Here is a 17,124-nt window from a genome sequence, read left to right as displayed (position 1 = left end):
TCTCCTTTCTACAAAGAACAAAGAATCAACTTCAGCTCTCAAAATTAATGTTTCAGAATAGCGGTTCCACGAGTATGTACAATAGTCAGAAAGTCTTGCTATTTTCTGAGAAATCGAGGAGGTCCGAATTACCCCCACTGCACAGTGGTCCGAATTCACAATTTAGGAAGACAAAAATGTTTGTGGCTAAACCTTATGTTTTAGAGCTATGATGTCTTCAGAACAAATAATCAGTATTGATTAGGCCATCTCCAGATGTAGATGGTATTAGGGTGGCTCTTATTGTTAGGGTGCTTCAAACATTATTTTCTGATTGTGAGGAGATAGAATATTGCAGTCTTCAGCAACATTGTAGAGGAACTTACACCAAGTAACTTTGCCAAAGACGCCATAGTTATATCTCCAAAGGTTTTTATTTTATAGCTATTTTAATTGAGCAACTTAGGGTGTTCCTAACAAAAACAGTTTTTTTGCTCTAACTTTTTTATTGTTTATTTCTCATAAACGGTGTCTTCAGACAACTTGTAAAGCTTATCGAGATAAATTTTTTCATAATAGAAGAATTCAGATATCACTTTTAGAACCGAAGTTATGAGTAATATTGAATAAAAAATAAATCATTTTAAAATATTTATATCTAAAATTGGGGCGAACAAAAATAATTTCTTCTTCTTGCATTTCAAAGAGAATACTTTCAGGTATGTTTAAAAAAAATTGCGAAGGTGATATTTCTGATAAAAATTTAAATGAAGTTTGAATATTATGATTTTACTACTGAAAAATGCCTCATGTAGAGTCAAAATTTCTCGAATGGGTCACCCTAATTAGGTGATATCGCAATTTCGATAGAAGATCCATTTTTTTGGTAGTATATGGCATTGCAAAACTAAATCCAGATAGGTTCCGCGAAAAAATGTTTTTTTTTTATTATTTTTTTTAAGCTGCGTACAAGGTTCGATTTCCAAATACGCTATGCTCGTCCCCACATTTAATTTAGAATAATGTAAATAACGGACCATCTTTTTTCTCGACGGCATGTTGTTAGGTACAAAAAATAGTATATGTGATATTTTTTTCGAACAAAAAAGATTTATTCCATTTTTTTATAGACAATTGTTTAAAAAATCTACAAAATAGAAATTTTTCGGATTGGACAAAATCACGAACAATCTGTGACAATTTTATTGCTGACTAGTTCGTTAAAATTTAATTGGGTCGCCCGTAGTAACATTTTAAAAATAAGCGGGCTAAAAAACTTAAAATGTCGATATTATCACAGACTAACACACATAGAACTCGAAAACAATTCTTCGCCCGCTTAAACGGTCATTTTTAGTTGGGACTGTGGTCGCATTTGAGATTATGGCGCCACTGATATACCGTCGATGTTGTGCTAAATATCTTATAACAAACGCCATTTTGGGGAAACTTAGTTAGATATGCCATATAACTTGTCTAAAAAATCTCTACAAAGTTGCGTTGTCAGAATGTTAACATTCTGCTTGGTTACTGAGGTATAGTGAGAAACGTGATGAGAAATTTTTAAATTTTTGCTTTAAATGACTGTTTCGGTGCATTGGCTCAAGTTATATTGATGTATAAGATACTTTTATGTGTAAAACTATCTGAAAAACACAATGGCATAATCATTTTTGAAACAAAATTACACAATTTCTGAGAAAAATGCAGTTGAAGTTTTAAACCGAAAATGTAGCACTGTAACTAAAAATATGTATTTGTTCTAGATTCCTTGGCCCATTTCCTTCAAAATGTACCTCATCGTTTGTTTATAGACCAAATATAGTCAAAGATATGAATAAAAGTTAATAAATTAATGATTTTTTTCTATGGAAAATTTTCCATGCACGATTTGGACACGAAATACAAATTTTGTCATCAATACACACCTATGACACGTGTGAGTGGGACTTTTGTTTACATTTAGAGTAAAAATTCGCAACATAGTCAACTGGTCTTCGTAATATTTGAAATGTTAATGCAGAGTAGATAGATGCATCAATTGTCTTCTTTGAATTGTTTTTACCATTTATAAATTTCAATATTTTCAATCTCAAACATTAAAAATCATTTTTCTCGAAATGTGCTAAATGGCTCTAGTCATAAGATAGGACAACAGCGACGATATGCCCAAGTATACGGCGATAGACCACTAGTGAAAAATTATGCCTGAGCCTGAGGGATAACCCTTTTGTAAATTAATGGTTGGGACCGTGTATAAAAGGTGGAGCTAGTGTTCTAGTAAAATTCGCGAATCGAACGAATTTCCTCAAAGTGTTATGTCTGTTAACCTATGATATTATGGTAAAAACAATATTTTTAGGTACCCATCTTGATTTGGTTTTGAAATGCCACATACTATCAAAAAATTGGATCTTCCATCGAAAATCTGACAATTTGAGTGGTCCTTTCGACAAATTTTGACTATATGAGGAATTTTCGGTAGTAAAATCACAATTTTCAAACTCCATTTAAATTTTTATCAGAAATATCACCTTCGCAATTTTTTTTCTAAACATGTATGAAAGTATTCTCTTTGAAATGCAAGAAGAAGAAATTATTTTTATTCGCCCTAATTTTAGATATAAATATTTTAAAAGGATCTATTTTTTATTCAATATTACTCATAACTTCGGTTCTAAAAGTGACATCTGAATTCTTCTATTATGAAAAAATTTATCTCAATAAGCTTTACAAGTTGTCTGAAGACACCGTTTATGAGAAATAAAAAATAAAAAAGTTAGAGCAAAAAAACTGCTTTTGTTAGGAACACCCTAAGTTGCTCAATTAAAATAGCTATAAAATAAAAACCTTTGGAGATATAACTATGACGTCTTCGGCAAAGTTGCTTGGTGTAAGTTCCTCTACAATGTTGCTGAAGACTGCAATATTCTATCTCCTCACAATCAGAAAATAATTTTTGAAGCACCCTAACAATAAGAGTCATAATACCATCTACATCTGGAGATGGCCTAATCAATACTGATTATTTGTCCTGAAGACATTATAGCTCTAAAACATAAGGTTTAGCCACAAACATTTTTGTCTTCCTAAATTGTGAATTCGGACCACTGTGCACTGTCTTAATAGACCCGGGTTCCCCTATGCATGAAAATGCTAATATACTGCAAGAAGCATCTGAAACACAAAAAAGGCTACTATACTGCATATACTAGTACATACTTGGTGGTTACTTGGGTAATGTTTGGTTTCGAGATGATCTATAGAGCTCAAAAATTGATGTTCTCCGTCATTCTAAAAACAAAGATTCAAAATTCAAAATGATGACTTTTCCTTGGCGCGTTATCATATGAAGCCGTACAATGTGGATATTTCTCATTTGCAAAGGTTGTAATAGCAGGATGTCTCCATATTGAAAATTGATGATCGTCACTATACAAAAACCCAACATGTCGAATCTATAGTAAAAAATCCATCATAATAGATATAACTGATTTTTTACTATGCACAAATCTGATAACTTTCAATCTGGGTGCTTTTAGAATAGAGTTGTCGCCATCATGGATTTCAAAATGGCATTAGATATCGATTTTTGGCATCGACTCATGAAAACCGTGTCGAAAATATCCATGTTGATTGGGATATAGAGAATTCCGCCAAACCGGATGTCGCCATCTTGGTTTCCAAAATGGTGTCAAAAATTAATCTCTGGTATCTACTCGTCAAGTCCGTTCCTGCTCACTCTCAAAGTATGCCCTAATTACAGGCAACCGGAACGCACAAAATTTGAGATGGCAATGAGGTATCTCTTCAACATATCAGGCATCTCGAAGTGTTACTGTTTCATCACGTAAAGACAAGTCCACTCGAATCTCGACAGCAACGTTTCCCTTCTGCCCTCCAATCAACGCTCCTATTTCTCAGGATGGTTGCCGACATCAACAACTTGAGATATTTTACCAGAATGTTAGAGGACTGCGTACAAAAATTGAAGACCTGTTTGTCGTTGTTTCGGATGGAGTGCATGGTGTTATCGTTTCTACCGAGACGTGGCTGAACGATGAAATTAATTCGCTTCAACTATTCGGTCCGATGTATACGGTTCACTGCAACGATCGTGACACAAACAGTGCTTGAAAAAACGGGATGGGGTTGTACTCATCGCTGTGTCCAATCGATTATGGTCTGAACAAAAAACTGGTATTGTCCGAACAACTTTTGGTAAACAAAGGTATACATGATACTAGAACATATGAAGGTGTTGTTTATCTTCCTCCCGAGTTTGCCGACGACATAAGCGTTATTCAGAAGCACATTGACTCCGCACTTCACATCGCAAGTTCTCTTGTTTCCTATGCGGCTCATTTACTATTTAGAGACTACAATTTGTTTGGAGGCATACTCATTTAGGGTATGCTGCCCCAACCCATCTTAATTGAACTTCTCGAGGTCTATTATTGCTTGCGTGGACGGGATGTTTTTGCTAAACATGCAACGAATGTCAACGGATACAAACCATTGAAACCGAACACTGGATCTTCTGTTTGTTAACGAGAAAGTTTCACTAAATTGCACTGTTCTAGAAGCACACGAACCATTAATTAGTATAGATTCTCATCATCCCCCGCGACTAATTTCGCAGACATGTCCACCGCAGGATCGATTTGACGAGTTGACCAAAGAAAGAAAGTTTAACTTTTCGAAAACCGACTTCGGGCTTCTTAACTCACTGTAGACAACTGACTGGATGTCCTTGCTAAATCATGCAACTGATGTTGACTTTGCGGTAGAAAGATTTTTGCTTGTCCTAAAACATCATTTCAGTGCATATGTTCCTGCATCTCGTTCTGTACCAAAACCACCATAGACTGCAACAACTAAAACTGCCAAAGGCTGCTACACTCCGACCTTATACTAATCGCCGCAACCCCATGACAAAGCGGAAGTTTATACACACCAGTAACAACTATAAATGGTACAACCGCTTCCGAGGCAAAATTAGTTACATAGCCAACGTGGTTCATTTTCAAAGATACCACTGCTGATGAATCACTTTATAATAATAGGTGATAAGGGCCGCGGACGAAAATAGCTGACCACCGCCTGACCACATGACGGGATGCTTCTCATGCCCAAAGTACAAAAAGGGGAATACCAATGATGATGGAGATAACACAGCTTACTCAATCATTGCGACATTGCACAGCAACTGTTGTAGCAGTCAACAACAGAAACGTGGTGCTAGCCGTTGGAAGCCTGGCGAAGCTGGATGTAAGGTTATGCAATGAAGGTTCCGCTTACACATTCCGCAATGACGGCCGGGAATCCATCATCGACGTAACATTCTGCAGTGCGTCGCTGATGGATAACATGAATTGGCGAGTTAGTGAACAGTACACACATAGTGACCACCAGGCGATCCACTACACCATTGGTCGGTGGAATTGTACTGTAACGCGGAAAGTGACGACTGGCGAGCGGAAGTGGAAAATAGAGGACTTCGACAAGGATTTTTTTGTGGATACACTTCGTCCTGGCAGCCTCGCTTCAATTTCGCATGCCGATGAGTTGTCGGAAACATTAGCGAGGCCATGTGATGTAACAATGCCGAGGAAAATGGAATCGAGGAACTTCCGGTTTCCGGCGTATTGTTGGAACGAATGGCTCAGCATCGCTCGTGCTGCCTGCCTAAAAGCTAAATCAGAGAGCAAGATCTGAGGCAGTCAGAGAAAAAGGGTGCAAGGAGCCATTCCGAGCGGCTAGTACTTAGTAAGTCCACCTGCTACAAGGAGCTGTGCAGAGAAGTAGACGCTATCCCCTGGGGTAACGCTTACCGTATCGTGATGGCCAAGATCAAGGGTCCAACAACGCCAGCCCAAATGTGCGTTGATAAATTGAAAATTATCGTGGTTATCCTCAACACGCGGGCGAATTACTTCAGCGTGAGAACGGACTATCGCAGAGGCAGTTCGGATTCCGGAGGATCTCGACAGTGGACGCCATCTGCACAGTCATCGGAGAGTCACGGCGGGAGTACCCCAGGGCTTCATAATCGACCCAACGCTCTGGAATTTAATGTATAACGGAGTGTTAACACTGGAACAACCCAGGAGAGCCGAAATCGTCGGTTTTGCTGATGACATTGTCCTGACGAGAGACCTTCGAGGAAGAGGAGATGTTGACGACAGAGCGATTAGGCATCATGGAAACCTGGATGGCCATCTTGGGTTTCAAAATGGCATCAAACATCCATTCCTATCATCTACTCGTCAAGCCCATTAAAACATCAATTTTGTTAGGATTATTGAGAATATTGTTCAACCAGAAGTCGACTTATTGAATCTCAGAATGGCCCGTTAAATACCCATATTGTTGTGTTATGCTCATTAAATTTTGTGAACTGTTTTAACAAAACGAATTGAAATATGTAGGTGAAGTAAACTTTTTTACAAACTAAATCAATTTATGAACCCCGGTTTGGTTCATAAATGGATGTTCAAGTGTATTACTATTCATCGTTTTGTTATCTGTTTGTAGTTTGGTAAATTTAGAGTAAATAACAAAACGCTAAATATTCTCTTTGATATTTTAGAAATGGTTCTGCCGAACTCATCCACTGTTCTGTTCTGACCGAAGTCATATTATAAATATATTGTTACTGAGATGTTTGATGCTTCAAGCAAGTGCTGATCGAAAAACTCCAAAATTTAAATTCGGAAAATGAAAATGAAGAGCTCATCATCTGTGATAACAGCATAATAAAACATACTGGTAGACATTCATTTCGGTTCCAAAAGAAAATTGTCAGATTGCTCTCTCTTCCTCTAGCCAGTCACCAAACGTTCCTGCGCCATAACTATGAAAGATTTGAGAAATTGCTTATTTTAATAACGTGTCCCAAGTGCACCAAGAACAGCCACATAGATCATCTACCCTTCCAAAGCGACCACGAAATGAAGCAACGACAAAACAAATGTTGACAAGAACTAAAAAGAGCCGCCGGTTGCCGGAATAAAACCCACGATTCAAACGAAATACGCACAAGCAGAAACCTCGAAACCAAACAATGTCCTGTTGCGTTCGGCTTTTCATTCATCCGGCCGGGCCGCATGAACGGTTTACCTTTTCCCGTTGTCAGACAAGCTTCTTGAGTGAATATTGACTCTGGTTTCTTTCCAACCATTATTTCTGCGCTCACGTCGCCTGCGCTCGCCTGTCGGTCGGCAAAGGGTGAAAAGCAACAAAGCTCGACCGATTCATGACAGATTTTTCCAAGCCCGGTCTGAATTCCAAGTTGATGCTATTTTACTATTTGCTCTGTGCATACTCACTATTCGAACGGGGTGGAGAACGAGCAAGCAGAATGCTATCATTAAAATTTAATGAGAATTTTTCCCGAGCTCTCACCTTACAAGGTTGCGGTGTAAGAGACGCCCGGCGACGATAGTGCTTTAAAACACAAGACGCAGATCTATGATGATGGTAGAGTGGGTGGAAAATAGGAAAATGCCACCTAAAGATCTGGTACGCTGCTCGGTTCGTACCATTCTGAGCATTATAGCTGCTTGCGGGCTGATGATGGTTACGAAGCAGACTGGGAAACTGCGTAACGGTATTGAAAGGATGGCGATTGGGTTGGGTTGGAGATACTGCAGCACAGGCGAAAGGCAGCATGCTAACGTTGCCGGAACAGTTTAACCTATTACGCGGAATAGTTCTTGGAACAAACTGTCGCGACTAAAGTAGACGTTCAAGAGCAATAGTTGACGACCGCGTCTTACCGTAAGTTGGGGTGAATTCGATGAAAGAAGATCAATTTAGAGGATACTTATTAGCACACATCCTGAAGCACTGATGATATCTTCGAAGCAATATTTTAATTTGTAATTTAATGACATTCTGGAAACTGCTCTAACTCCTAAAAAAACGTTTACGATCATTAAAACCACAACCCAGCCCCGACGAGCGTTCGGTCGCTGATGCAGTAATTTTGCCGGGTTATGAATGTGCCAAGAAAAATAGCGTCACAGGTGCGGCGAGAAATGATTATGGAAAATAAAACGTGAAAAAATCCCTGCACAAGAAGGAGCAACCGCGTCTAGAGACAGGAGCATAAAACATTCTCTTGAATGCACACCGCCGCTTTCCTCCTGGTTATAGAATGAAAAGCATCGCGGAATTTCAGGAACAAGGATGGTTTATCACGAGGGAGGTATTATTGTAAGATATAAATAATGAAAAAAAAACTTGGTGAAAAAGCGAAGAAATCATTTCAGCCATTTCCCTAGCGAGAAAACAAAGATGCATTCTTGAACGGGTCGGTTCGAAGATGGATGCTAACAGAGGGGGTTCCGGGAAATAAAAAAAACGAATCTTCCCAAGCTAGAGGCTGCTGATGAATACTAGGGAGCGATAAAAATGAGACAGGGAATTTTATCGACGCTCCTGAGTCCAGCATGGATTGTCACTGTGAAAAAGCTAGGACGTTTGTCTTTTAACGGCTATTTGATAATGCTACGAAGGAGGGCACATTTTTATTCAGTTCGTTTATTTGACACGGCTTGTGGCGTTTATGTGTGATTGATTTAAAGCAATGAGAAAAAATAGGAAATTCGTGTCTAGCGCTTGAAATCAATGAGTTTTAAAGTTTTTATGGCGTTTGTGGCCCACCATTCGAGGCGTAAGAAAAAAGTGAACCCATTGTAAACCCATAGTTCCTGCTCAGGGCCATAGCGAGGTCTCCTGGCACCCTTGGCGGAGTCTTTACACCCTTTTGATATTTTCTATGGCTTTCATTTTAATTTGACTTTTGAACAGTAATTTAGTGTGTAACATAGAAATGGCACTCTTACCCTGATTTATTTTACGGCTTATCCGCACTATGTTTATAAAACATATCAAGATTTCAGCGCTTTCCTAAGGCTGGCGTACTCGGCCATCGGCACGCTTTGGGCCTGCGCAGGTGAAATGAAATGGTTGAAAGTTGCGCAGCATGTTAGCGAATATACCGAGGTGAATGTGAAGTTAAGGAACTGTAAGTAAATCCAACCGCTGAGTTAGTTATATCATCAAGCACGTGCTCAGAAAAAAATTCGAGTAGAACCCAAGACTTTCGAAGTAGATTAACGGTTTTCAAAACATCTGCCTGAAACGGTGTTCTGATACACATTGACGTCCCTTTTATGTGACTTTTTATGTTAATTTTCCAAGCAATACGGTTCTTATGAGGATCCATATTTTGAAATGTCTATACTGTACCATCATTTATAGCTAGCTTATAGCGCGGCTGTACAACAAGACAGTATTACGAGCTGTGTTCTGGGTGTATTGTTTCCTTGCTGTTAGAAGACTGCATTCGGAGGTGCAGGTTCCAACAGAATGGATTGAAAACTATGCCCAATGAATTCCTGCAGATAAAAATTATTATGCGAAATTTTTGTGATGTACAGTGTTACTGAAGGGACCAAGCATGTGAAAATTCGTCCCACGGTAGCTAACCGTTACAAAGTATGATCACTAATAACCATGAATAACATACCAAGCGGAAGGAACTGTCACTGTGGAATCTCTGTTCACGAACGTTCATCACATATCTACGTGCAGTTCAATGTGCTTTCTGGATATATGAAAAACGTTCTTATTAACCTTCCGTACACGAAAAAAAAATTATTCCCGATATCGTGAATAATGTGCCATGAATTCTGGAACAACCTAGTTTTGCCTTTCTCTTATAAAGAAAGGCTGTGCAATCACTCCAAAATCGATTTTTATTAACCGAGGCTCGGAGAGCCGAGTTTCATATACCATCCGATTCAGTTTGTCGTGATCGGAAAATGTCAGTATGTGTATGTGTGTGTCATTTAAACTCACACAATTTTTTCAGAGATGACTGAACCGATTTACACAAACTTAGTTTCAAATAAAAGGTATAACGCTATTGAATTTTTAGTTGATCCGACTTCCGGTTCAAGAGTTACGGGTTGAAGAGTGCGGTAACACAACAAATTCCTATATAATCTGGTAACACCGTGATGCCCGAATGATGTAACACATATTAAAATGGGTGCAACATTACTTGGATTTACAGGTAACTTTGACCGTGAATTCGTGATCGATTTTTACAAACTTGGTTTAGAATGAAAGTTACAGTAGCTCCATTGACTGCTTTTTTAAAAATTTTATTCGCTTCGGACTTTTGGTTCCTGAGTTACAGGTTGGTTAGTAAGGTCACACAGGAATTTCCCATATAAACAATTATAATCGTAATATACCTCAGAGGCTTAAAATCTATTAGAATGGTCACAAAATTAAATCGATTCGCAGGTCTAGATCACTGATGGCCAATCGAACACTTTTTAAATATATTGTCCACTATCGATAACTCCGGAAGTCCCGGCTTCCGGGCACAATTAATGACACATCGATTCTTAGGTGATGATTGAACCGATTTTCTCAAAGCATCTCACAAATGAAAGTTTTCACATTCACCCAGCATTTCAAAATATGATTACATGAAGCTAACATTGAACTCATGTGGATTAAGCTAAATAAATTTGAAACTTTTGTGTTTAAAGTGTGTTAGCGTCAGCGTTGTTTCCACATACGTGCTAAGTGTAATAAGAATGTAGTAGACATTAGAGGAATGAGAAAGGCACAATCGCACCCCTAGGTGGATTAAAATGGATTTTTATTTGGAAGTTTTTGCTGCTGAAATTTTTGTGTAGCGCAACTAAACTATGATTGCTATTTATTCTTTTATTCAGTTTATATTTGAGAACAACACTATTTATTCTGAATAAATCTGAATGGAACTGACAGAGTCAAGGCGTAGCGGTTTATATTGGATTTCTTTTTCAGTAGGAATTTCGAACAGTAATTTAGTGTGTACCTAGAAGTAGCTTTTTTATGACTCATTCCACTTATTTCATAAAGTAGATCAAGATTATAGCGCAAAATAGATTGAGGTTTGCTGCATATTACAAAACACACTTTAATCTTGCATAACAATTTTAGTTGCATACGAAAACCCCCTCTTTAATGTTGCAAATTCAAAAAATAGATGAAGTGTGATACCATGAATTGGTGCATGTTCAGCGGAATTGAAAAAATCGGAAAGGGAAGCTTACTAAATTATCTATTTCGTCCTTGTCCCACCCTTTTTCAATAAACATTTTTATCTTCGAAAAGTCGTCTATTGCATTAAAATAATACTAAAATTAAAATTCTCCAAAAGCATGGGTCTAATAAATTAAACTTCTAAATGCAAAAAAGTAAGACTGAAGACATTTTCTTTCGAGAGTTGTCTTATTGGAGCTGCCGAGCTGGGTTCTCAGAAGAACTCCCCGTCAGAATCACTCACTACAATTGCAAACGAGAAAGGAAATGTCACCCACTAAAACACTGCTTAAGGTCACTTGCTACGGGTCGTGATTATGGTTGTGATACTGAGCTTACGGTTCACATTTGCATTTGTGTATCATCTCGTAGGGCTCGATCGTTTGTAACTTAATGCGTGGACGTTTGTGTGTCGCGTGTGCTAGCGTGCATATAATTCGATTTTATAACCATGTATTCATTCGCATTTTTACATGTAGTCGGTGTTAAGTCAGACCGGACTATGCTGATGCTTTGCGACAAAAAATGAGCATAGCACTTGATAAAGAATTCTTTCAGCAACATTCCACTTTTACCAGATTATGAAACAATAAACAAGAATTATGGCAAAAATTATTGTCCAATTATAATGTAAAGGATGCTGCGATTCAAACTTTAAACACGTTTTTCTCGAAATCAATGCATTGTCGTATAGTCGGGCCTGACCTAACTCCGACCATGTGTTCTTGGATGAACGCACGGACCGTGAATCTGACACTTAATTTTCAGTGTACGGTTCAGATGCTAAAAGAGAGTGAGTTCTTCCATATCACACCCGTTCTCCCGGTCATGTCGCCATAGAATGTGTAGTAGACTGCCCAGAAAAATAATAATAAATTTTTGAAAACTCAATCGGCCCACCCCTGATTCGATTACTAGTCCCACCAGGAGCACTTGCACCAAATTTGAAGCAAATCGGACAAGTCTAGCTACCGGACCAATGTGCCTGAAGTTTGTATGGGATTTTTCGACAATTTACATGGAGAAAACCCACTAACTCGCATTTTTGCCGCTAGATGACACTGTATGCATCGTATTACCAATGTAAGTGAAAATGAAAGCTAATTTAATTGTCTACAACTTTGTCAAAGACTGCTAGTCAATCCGGTTTTGTTAAAAGAAGTTATTAAACTTTTAACGAAGTGATGTCTGAGTGAGTTTTCTATGGGGCCTAGCAGCGCATGGTTGTGTATCAGTACTCGATTCCCACGAACTAAACATTTTTGTGACATAACCGTTAGATTTAGCTCAATAGTATGTTCAGAAGAGTTGTAGTAAATAATACGAGACATGTTTTGGTTAGGAAATATTAGTTCCACATTGTACCGCGTAGAGGGCGCCAGCACTAACTTTTCATAGAAGAGAGATAGAATATCGAAATGTTCGGAAGAGTTATTGAAAAATGCCTGCTCTCAAACTTTATAGAAGACACCTTATATCTATCTCTTTCCGTTGAAAAGTTAGTATTGGCGTCCTCTATGCGGTACAATGTGGAACTAATATTTCCTAATAAAAACATGACTCGTATTATTTACTATAACTCTTCTGAACAAACTATTGAGCTAAATCTAACGGTTATTTCACAAAAATGTTTAGTTCGTGGGAATCGAGTACTGATACACAACCATGCACTGCTAGGCCCCATAGAAAACTGACTCAGACATCACTTCGTTAAAAGTTTAATAACTTCTTTTAACAAAGCCGGATTGACTAGCAGTCTTCGACAAAGTTGTAGACAATTAAATTATCTTTCTTATTTTCACTTACAGTGATAATACGATGCATACAGTGCCACCTAGCGGCAAAAATGCGAGTTAGTGAGTTTTCTCCAAGTAAATTGTCGGAAAATCGCATATAAACTTCAGGCACGTTGGTCCGGTAGCTAGGCTTGTCCGATTCGCTTCAAATTTGGAACAAGTACTCCTTGAGGGACTAGGAATCGACTCAGGGGTGGGCCGATAGGGGTCATTTTTTTCCTTTCACTCTAATGTGTAGTCTAGTGGATATGAGCATAATTTATTCTGATTGGTCTAACAGAAGACATGAATCTAGGATGCTAGGATCGAGAGTAGGGACTTCCGAACGCGTTTAACTCTTGAGACAACGTTTGTAGATTTGAAAGGGCTAAAACGTTCACTTTATCACTGGGGTGTTATTCTGTTTGCGAGATCGCAGGCGTAAGTATGCGTGGGTTATCGCGAAGGGCTCGAGCGTTTGTATGCTAACGTGTTTGGCGTTTGTGCTAGCGTGCATGAATTTGATAATTTTGTGACCGTGTGGTCATTCCCATATTTGCGTGTTTTTTTTAAATGATTGCACTCGAGCCGTCAACCTGATACTTAATTTTTAGTGCATGGTACTGATGCAAAAAGAGAGTAAGTTTCTCCATATCACTAAGGTTAAAGGTCAGTGAATTGAATTTTAATAAGTATTAATTGCAATTGCCCCCCCCCCATCTCTTCGACGGCCGACTTGAATCATTTTCAATTTTGATGAAGGGGCTGTCTGGCGGCGGCACTAGTAACCTAGTATATTAATACGCGTAAGCGCAGTACACACGTTTTTTCAAAAATTTTCATGTGTGTGTTGTAGCTTTAAAAATTAAAATATTTAATATAATATCGTTCTTTTATCGAACGATAGGGGGTTTAATGAGTCCCATTAAATCTCCGGAAGTCGCACTTATGACCCACTGAACGGATGATTTTAGTATTGTGTTAGCCCGAATGGCGTCTTAGGTTGCGGAGGCCCACTTTTCGGTCTTCTCCGGCAGTAGACCGGCCTTGATGTAAGGCAGCACTTCACCTTAGGAAATGGTCACGCCGGAGAGCAGTTTGTTCAACTAATCGTCATTTCGTCTTGGCAATTTTTTCGAATAAATGGAATTTACAATGTTAAATTGAAGTCACTTTACTGAATGAACAAGGCTATCTATAATCGTTCATTTGTTATGATTTCATAAAGATTTAAGGTAGGATGGATCTTGAATAATCGGTTCTCTTATATTATCTTTTCATGTCTTAATTTTTCGTAAATGCATAGTTCTTGAGATTTTTGGAACTTTTATTAATACTCGTTTTTGGCGAAGCAATGCAGTTCCAATCTCTTTTGATTAGACAGCTACAAGTGATTTTTACAACAAAAATGGGTTTATTCAAACATAAATGTCTTCAGGGATTGAAATTCGATTTTCTATCTATTAATCCCATTTGAGAGCTCGACGACTTATTTTTTTTAAATTTAATTTAATTATTTTTAAAAAGAGTTATATTTTTTAACTAAATTGTTCATAACTCTTCAAATATCAGATACACCAACCCTATGAGCAAAAAAACACCATGAAGTGAATTGTTTCAGTTTTGCTGTTCAGTGAGCCGAAGAAAACCGATTCGAATTTAATGATGTTTTACACCTCCGTGAAATTAGGGGCATTGCACTGAAGAAGAGCGCGAAGAACTGAGAATTCTACTGGATTACGACTAAATTTGATAAAAACTTCTTTTTATTACGATTATAGAGGCAACCTTATGGTTATTCGCATCTTTTAGAAAAAAAAATTGATAGAATAGAAAAACCTCTTCAGAAATTTTTTTTAACCCTATGAGGGATGAGAATCAAACCAGGGTGAGCTGCGTACAAAGCTATCGATTTACCAACAACGCTGTGTTTGCCCCTGAATAAAACTTGAATAATATCGAATTTGCAAAAGTCCTCGTAAAATTTTTGAAGTCAGAAACTCAAAATAAAAACTTTGGAAATAGGTTTTGATTTTTGGCACGGTTCCAGTTTTGGCATCTGTAATAAAATATATTGTTGCCAAAGACTACCAAAGTATATGCATGCTATCAAAGTAAAGAATTGTTTTGCTTATATACTTGATAGTATCTTTTAAAAATAGTTGAAAGATTGTGGTTTAATTAAACTACTATTTTGTATTTTCGTTTCCGTTAAAACCTAATTTACATCATGACGAACATATGAAACATTTTCTAAATGTTATCACCATCGACACAATATTCATTCAAAAATCAATTATGTTCATGAGATACTGATTTGTCCAAGGATTTGGCCCAATTTCAGTAACCTGTTTCATCAATCCATTTGTTTTTCGAATACTGTCTTCAATCCAATTTTCTGGCTACGCCATTAAGCCCATCCAACCGGTGTAGAAATAAATCACGAATCGATTAGCACACAAAACGAAACTGTCATTTGCATTGAAAAATTTATCGGTACTTACGAGGCGAGCTCCTGAATCCCCAGCGAATGTAGCACCGTCGGTAAGCTCGGCAGTGAGTGACAGGATGTCAGCTCCTTCTGTCTCGGATAATATAGCGTGAGGACCAGACAGATTTCCTCCCTGGTCGTCATGCCACCTGCGACAGAAAAAGATGAATATTGGTTAGTAAGAAAAATGTCATTGATCCAGCTGGAAGCAGCCGGAGATGAGTTTTGCGGCTTTTCGAGGCGGCAGCCAGCAGAGGTAAAAAAAGTCTCACCCAATGTGATGGATTTCCGCGACGAGCTGTCATAGATACATTCGGCGATAAGACTGTCACCGGGAAGAACGTTCACGGGTGCCGGCAGCCGCCGGTAGTCCTGGTAGCTGGGATCGATATTGGTGTCGTGCACAATCGGCTGGTGCTCTTCGTTGCCGCGAATCTAACAACGACCAGAGGTAAAAAATGAATTCCACCACAATCTCATCATCATCCCCATACACCCGTCAAACTCACCTGTCTCAGCTTCACCTGTCGCCCGATCAAGTGGGTGCGCGTCATCACCGCAAAAATATTAATTCCTTCCTTCGGGAAACCCTTTTCCGTGCAGGAACCGATGCAGTGCCCCTCGGAAACTACCTTTTCCTGGCCCGGAGGAATGATGTGGCGCCAGTTCGGATCCAGGCCGACCGACAGAACACCGGCGTCAAAATTTCTCAACCTTTGCGTGTAGTACAACTTGAGGCCGGAATTATCAACCACCTGCTGCTCATTGGCGGCATCACTATCGGGTCCCACATCAGGTTCACTTCCGGCTTCGTACTCCTCCCGGTTCCTATCATCCTGATTCGTATTCTCGTTAACAGTATCCTCATCACCATCATTGCCGTTGTCGGCGCCGGTGTCGTCCTCGTCGTCGTCATCATCATCGTCACCATGAATGTTCATATTGCGTTGCTGCTTGCTCAAATTCTTCCGATAAAATGACGAAAAATCGTACGAATAGTCCGGATTGTTGTAGTGCGTTTCCAACATGTAAAAGGTTGCCTGGTGGGAGTCTAGCGGGTAGCCCGTTTCCTGGGGGAAGCTGAAACCCTGCGAAGAGATGATATAATATTGGGTTTGTGTTTATTTGGTGGAAAATTTTGATCTTCAAATGTGGGTCATGCCTGTTGAAAAAAAAACGTTCGGAAAAGCTTCAAAGAATCAAACTGCATCTAAAAAGTTCTGCAGCGCGCAACGGAAGCGGAAGCAATTCGGTTTCAAATCTGGTCATCGTTTATGTGCTATCGAATGCAGTTTAGCCCGAAAGTAATTTCATTTCGATTAGTAGCAATCAAATTAAGCTCATCAGACGGAAATCGTGCGATCCCCCATTTGTGGACTTTCATTCCCATTTCCTTCGTTTCGTTTGGTGATTGGTTTTTATTTCTCTCTGCTTGCATCCAATCCATTAGTTTGACGATGGGGATATTTTGTGACACAGTCAGTGATATAACCGTTATTGGGAAACTTTCAATATTCGTTAGGGGTTCATATATTTAAATAAGTTTTTTTTTGCAAAAAATGGCCATTTTAACGGGTAAGGCATATTCATTCAATTCATTTATAGCAATTTTCATAAGCAAAAAACAATGTCACTGAAATACTAGGAGAGAGTGGGGATCCTGGTTTATTGGGTTCACTTGGTTCTTTGGTCACATCGCACCAATTGGGGGCGGATCCGGGGGAGGATATTCAACTTGTTGAGACATTTTAGCTTAAGTTCAAT

General features: G+C 38.7%; 1 protein-coding gene across 1 annotated transcript in view; it reads right to left on the bottom strand.

Moving 5' to 3' along the window:
- Positions 1-17,124, bottom strand: part of LOC131693197 (MOXD1 homolog 2-like) — a 321,492-nt gene that overhangs the window by 60,835 nt on the left and 243,533 nt on the right. Inside the window, exons 6-8 of the mRNA XM_058980829.1 lie at positions 15,870-16,448; positions 15,633-15,795; positions 15,374-15,509 (exon numbers count right to left, since the gene is read on the bottom strand). Coding sequence (XP_058836812.1) covers positions 15,374-15,509; positions 15,633-15,795; positions 15,870-16,448 — 878 coding nt within the window. The remainder of the gene's footprint in view (positions 1-15,373; positions 15,510-15,632; positions 15,796-15,869; positions 16,449-17,124) is intronic.

This window comes from Topomyia yanbarensis, chromosome 3 (assembly GCF_030247195.1).
Source record: "Topomyia yanbarensis strain Yona2022 chromosome 3, ASM3024719v1, whole genome shotgun sequence".
In the NCBI taxonomy this organism is placed as follows: Eukaryota; Metazoa; Arthropoda; class Insecta; order Diptera; family Culicidae; genus Topomyia; species Topomyia yanbarensis.
This window is presented reverse-complemented; position numbering and strand designations above follow the sequence as displayed.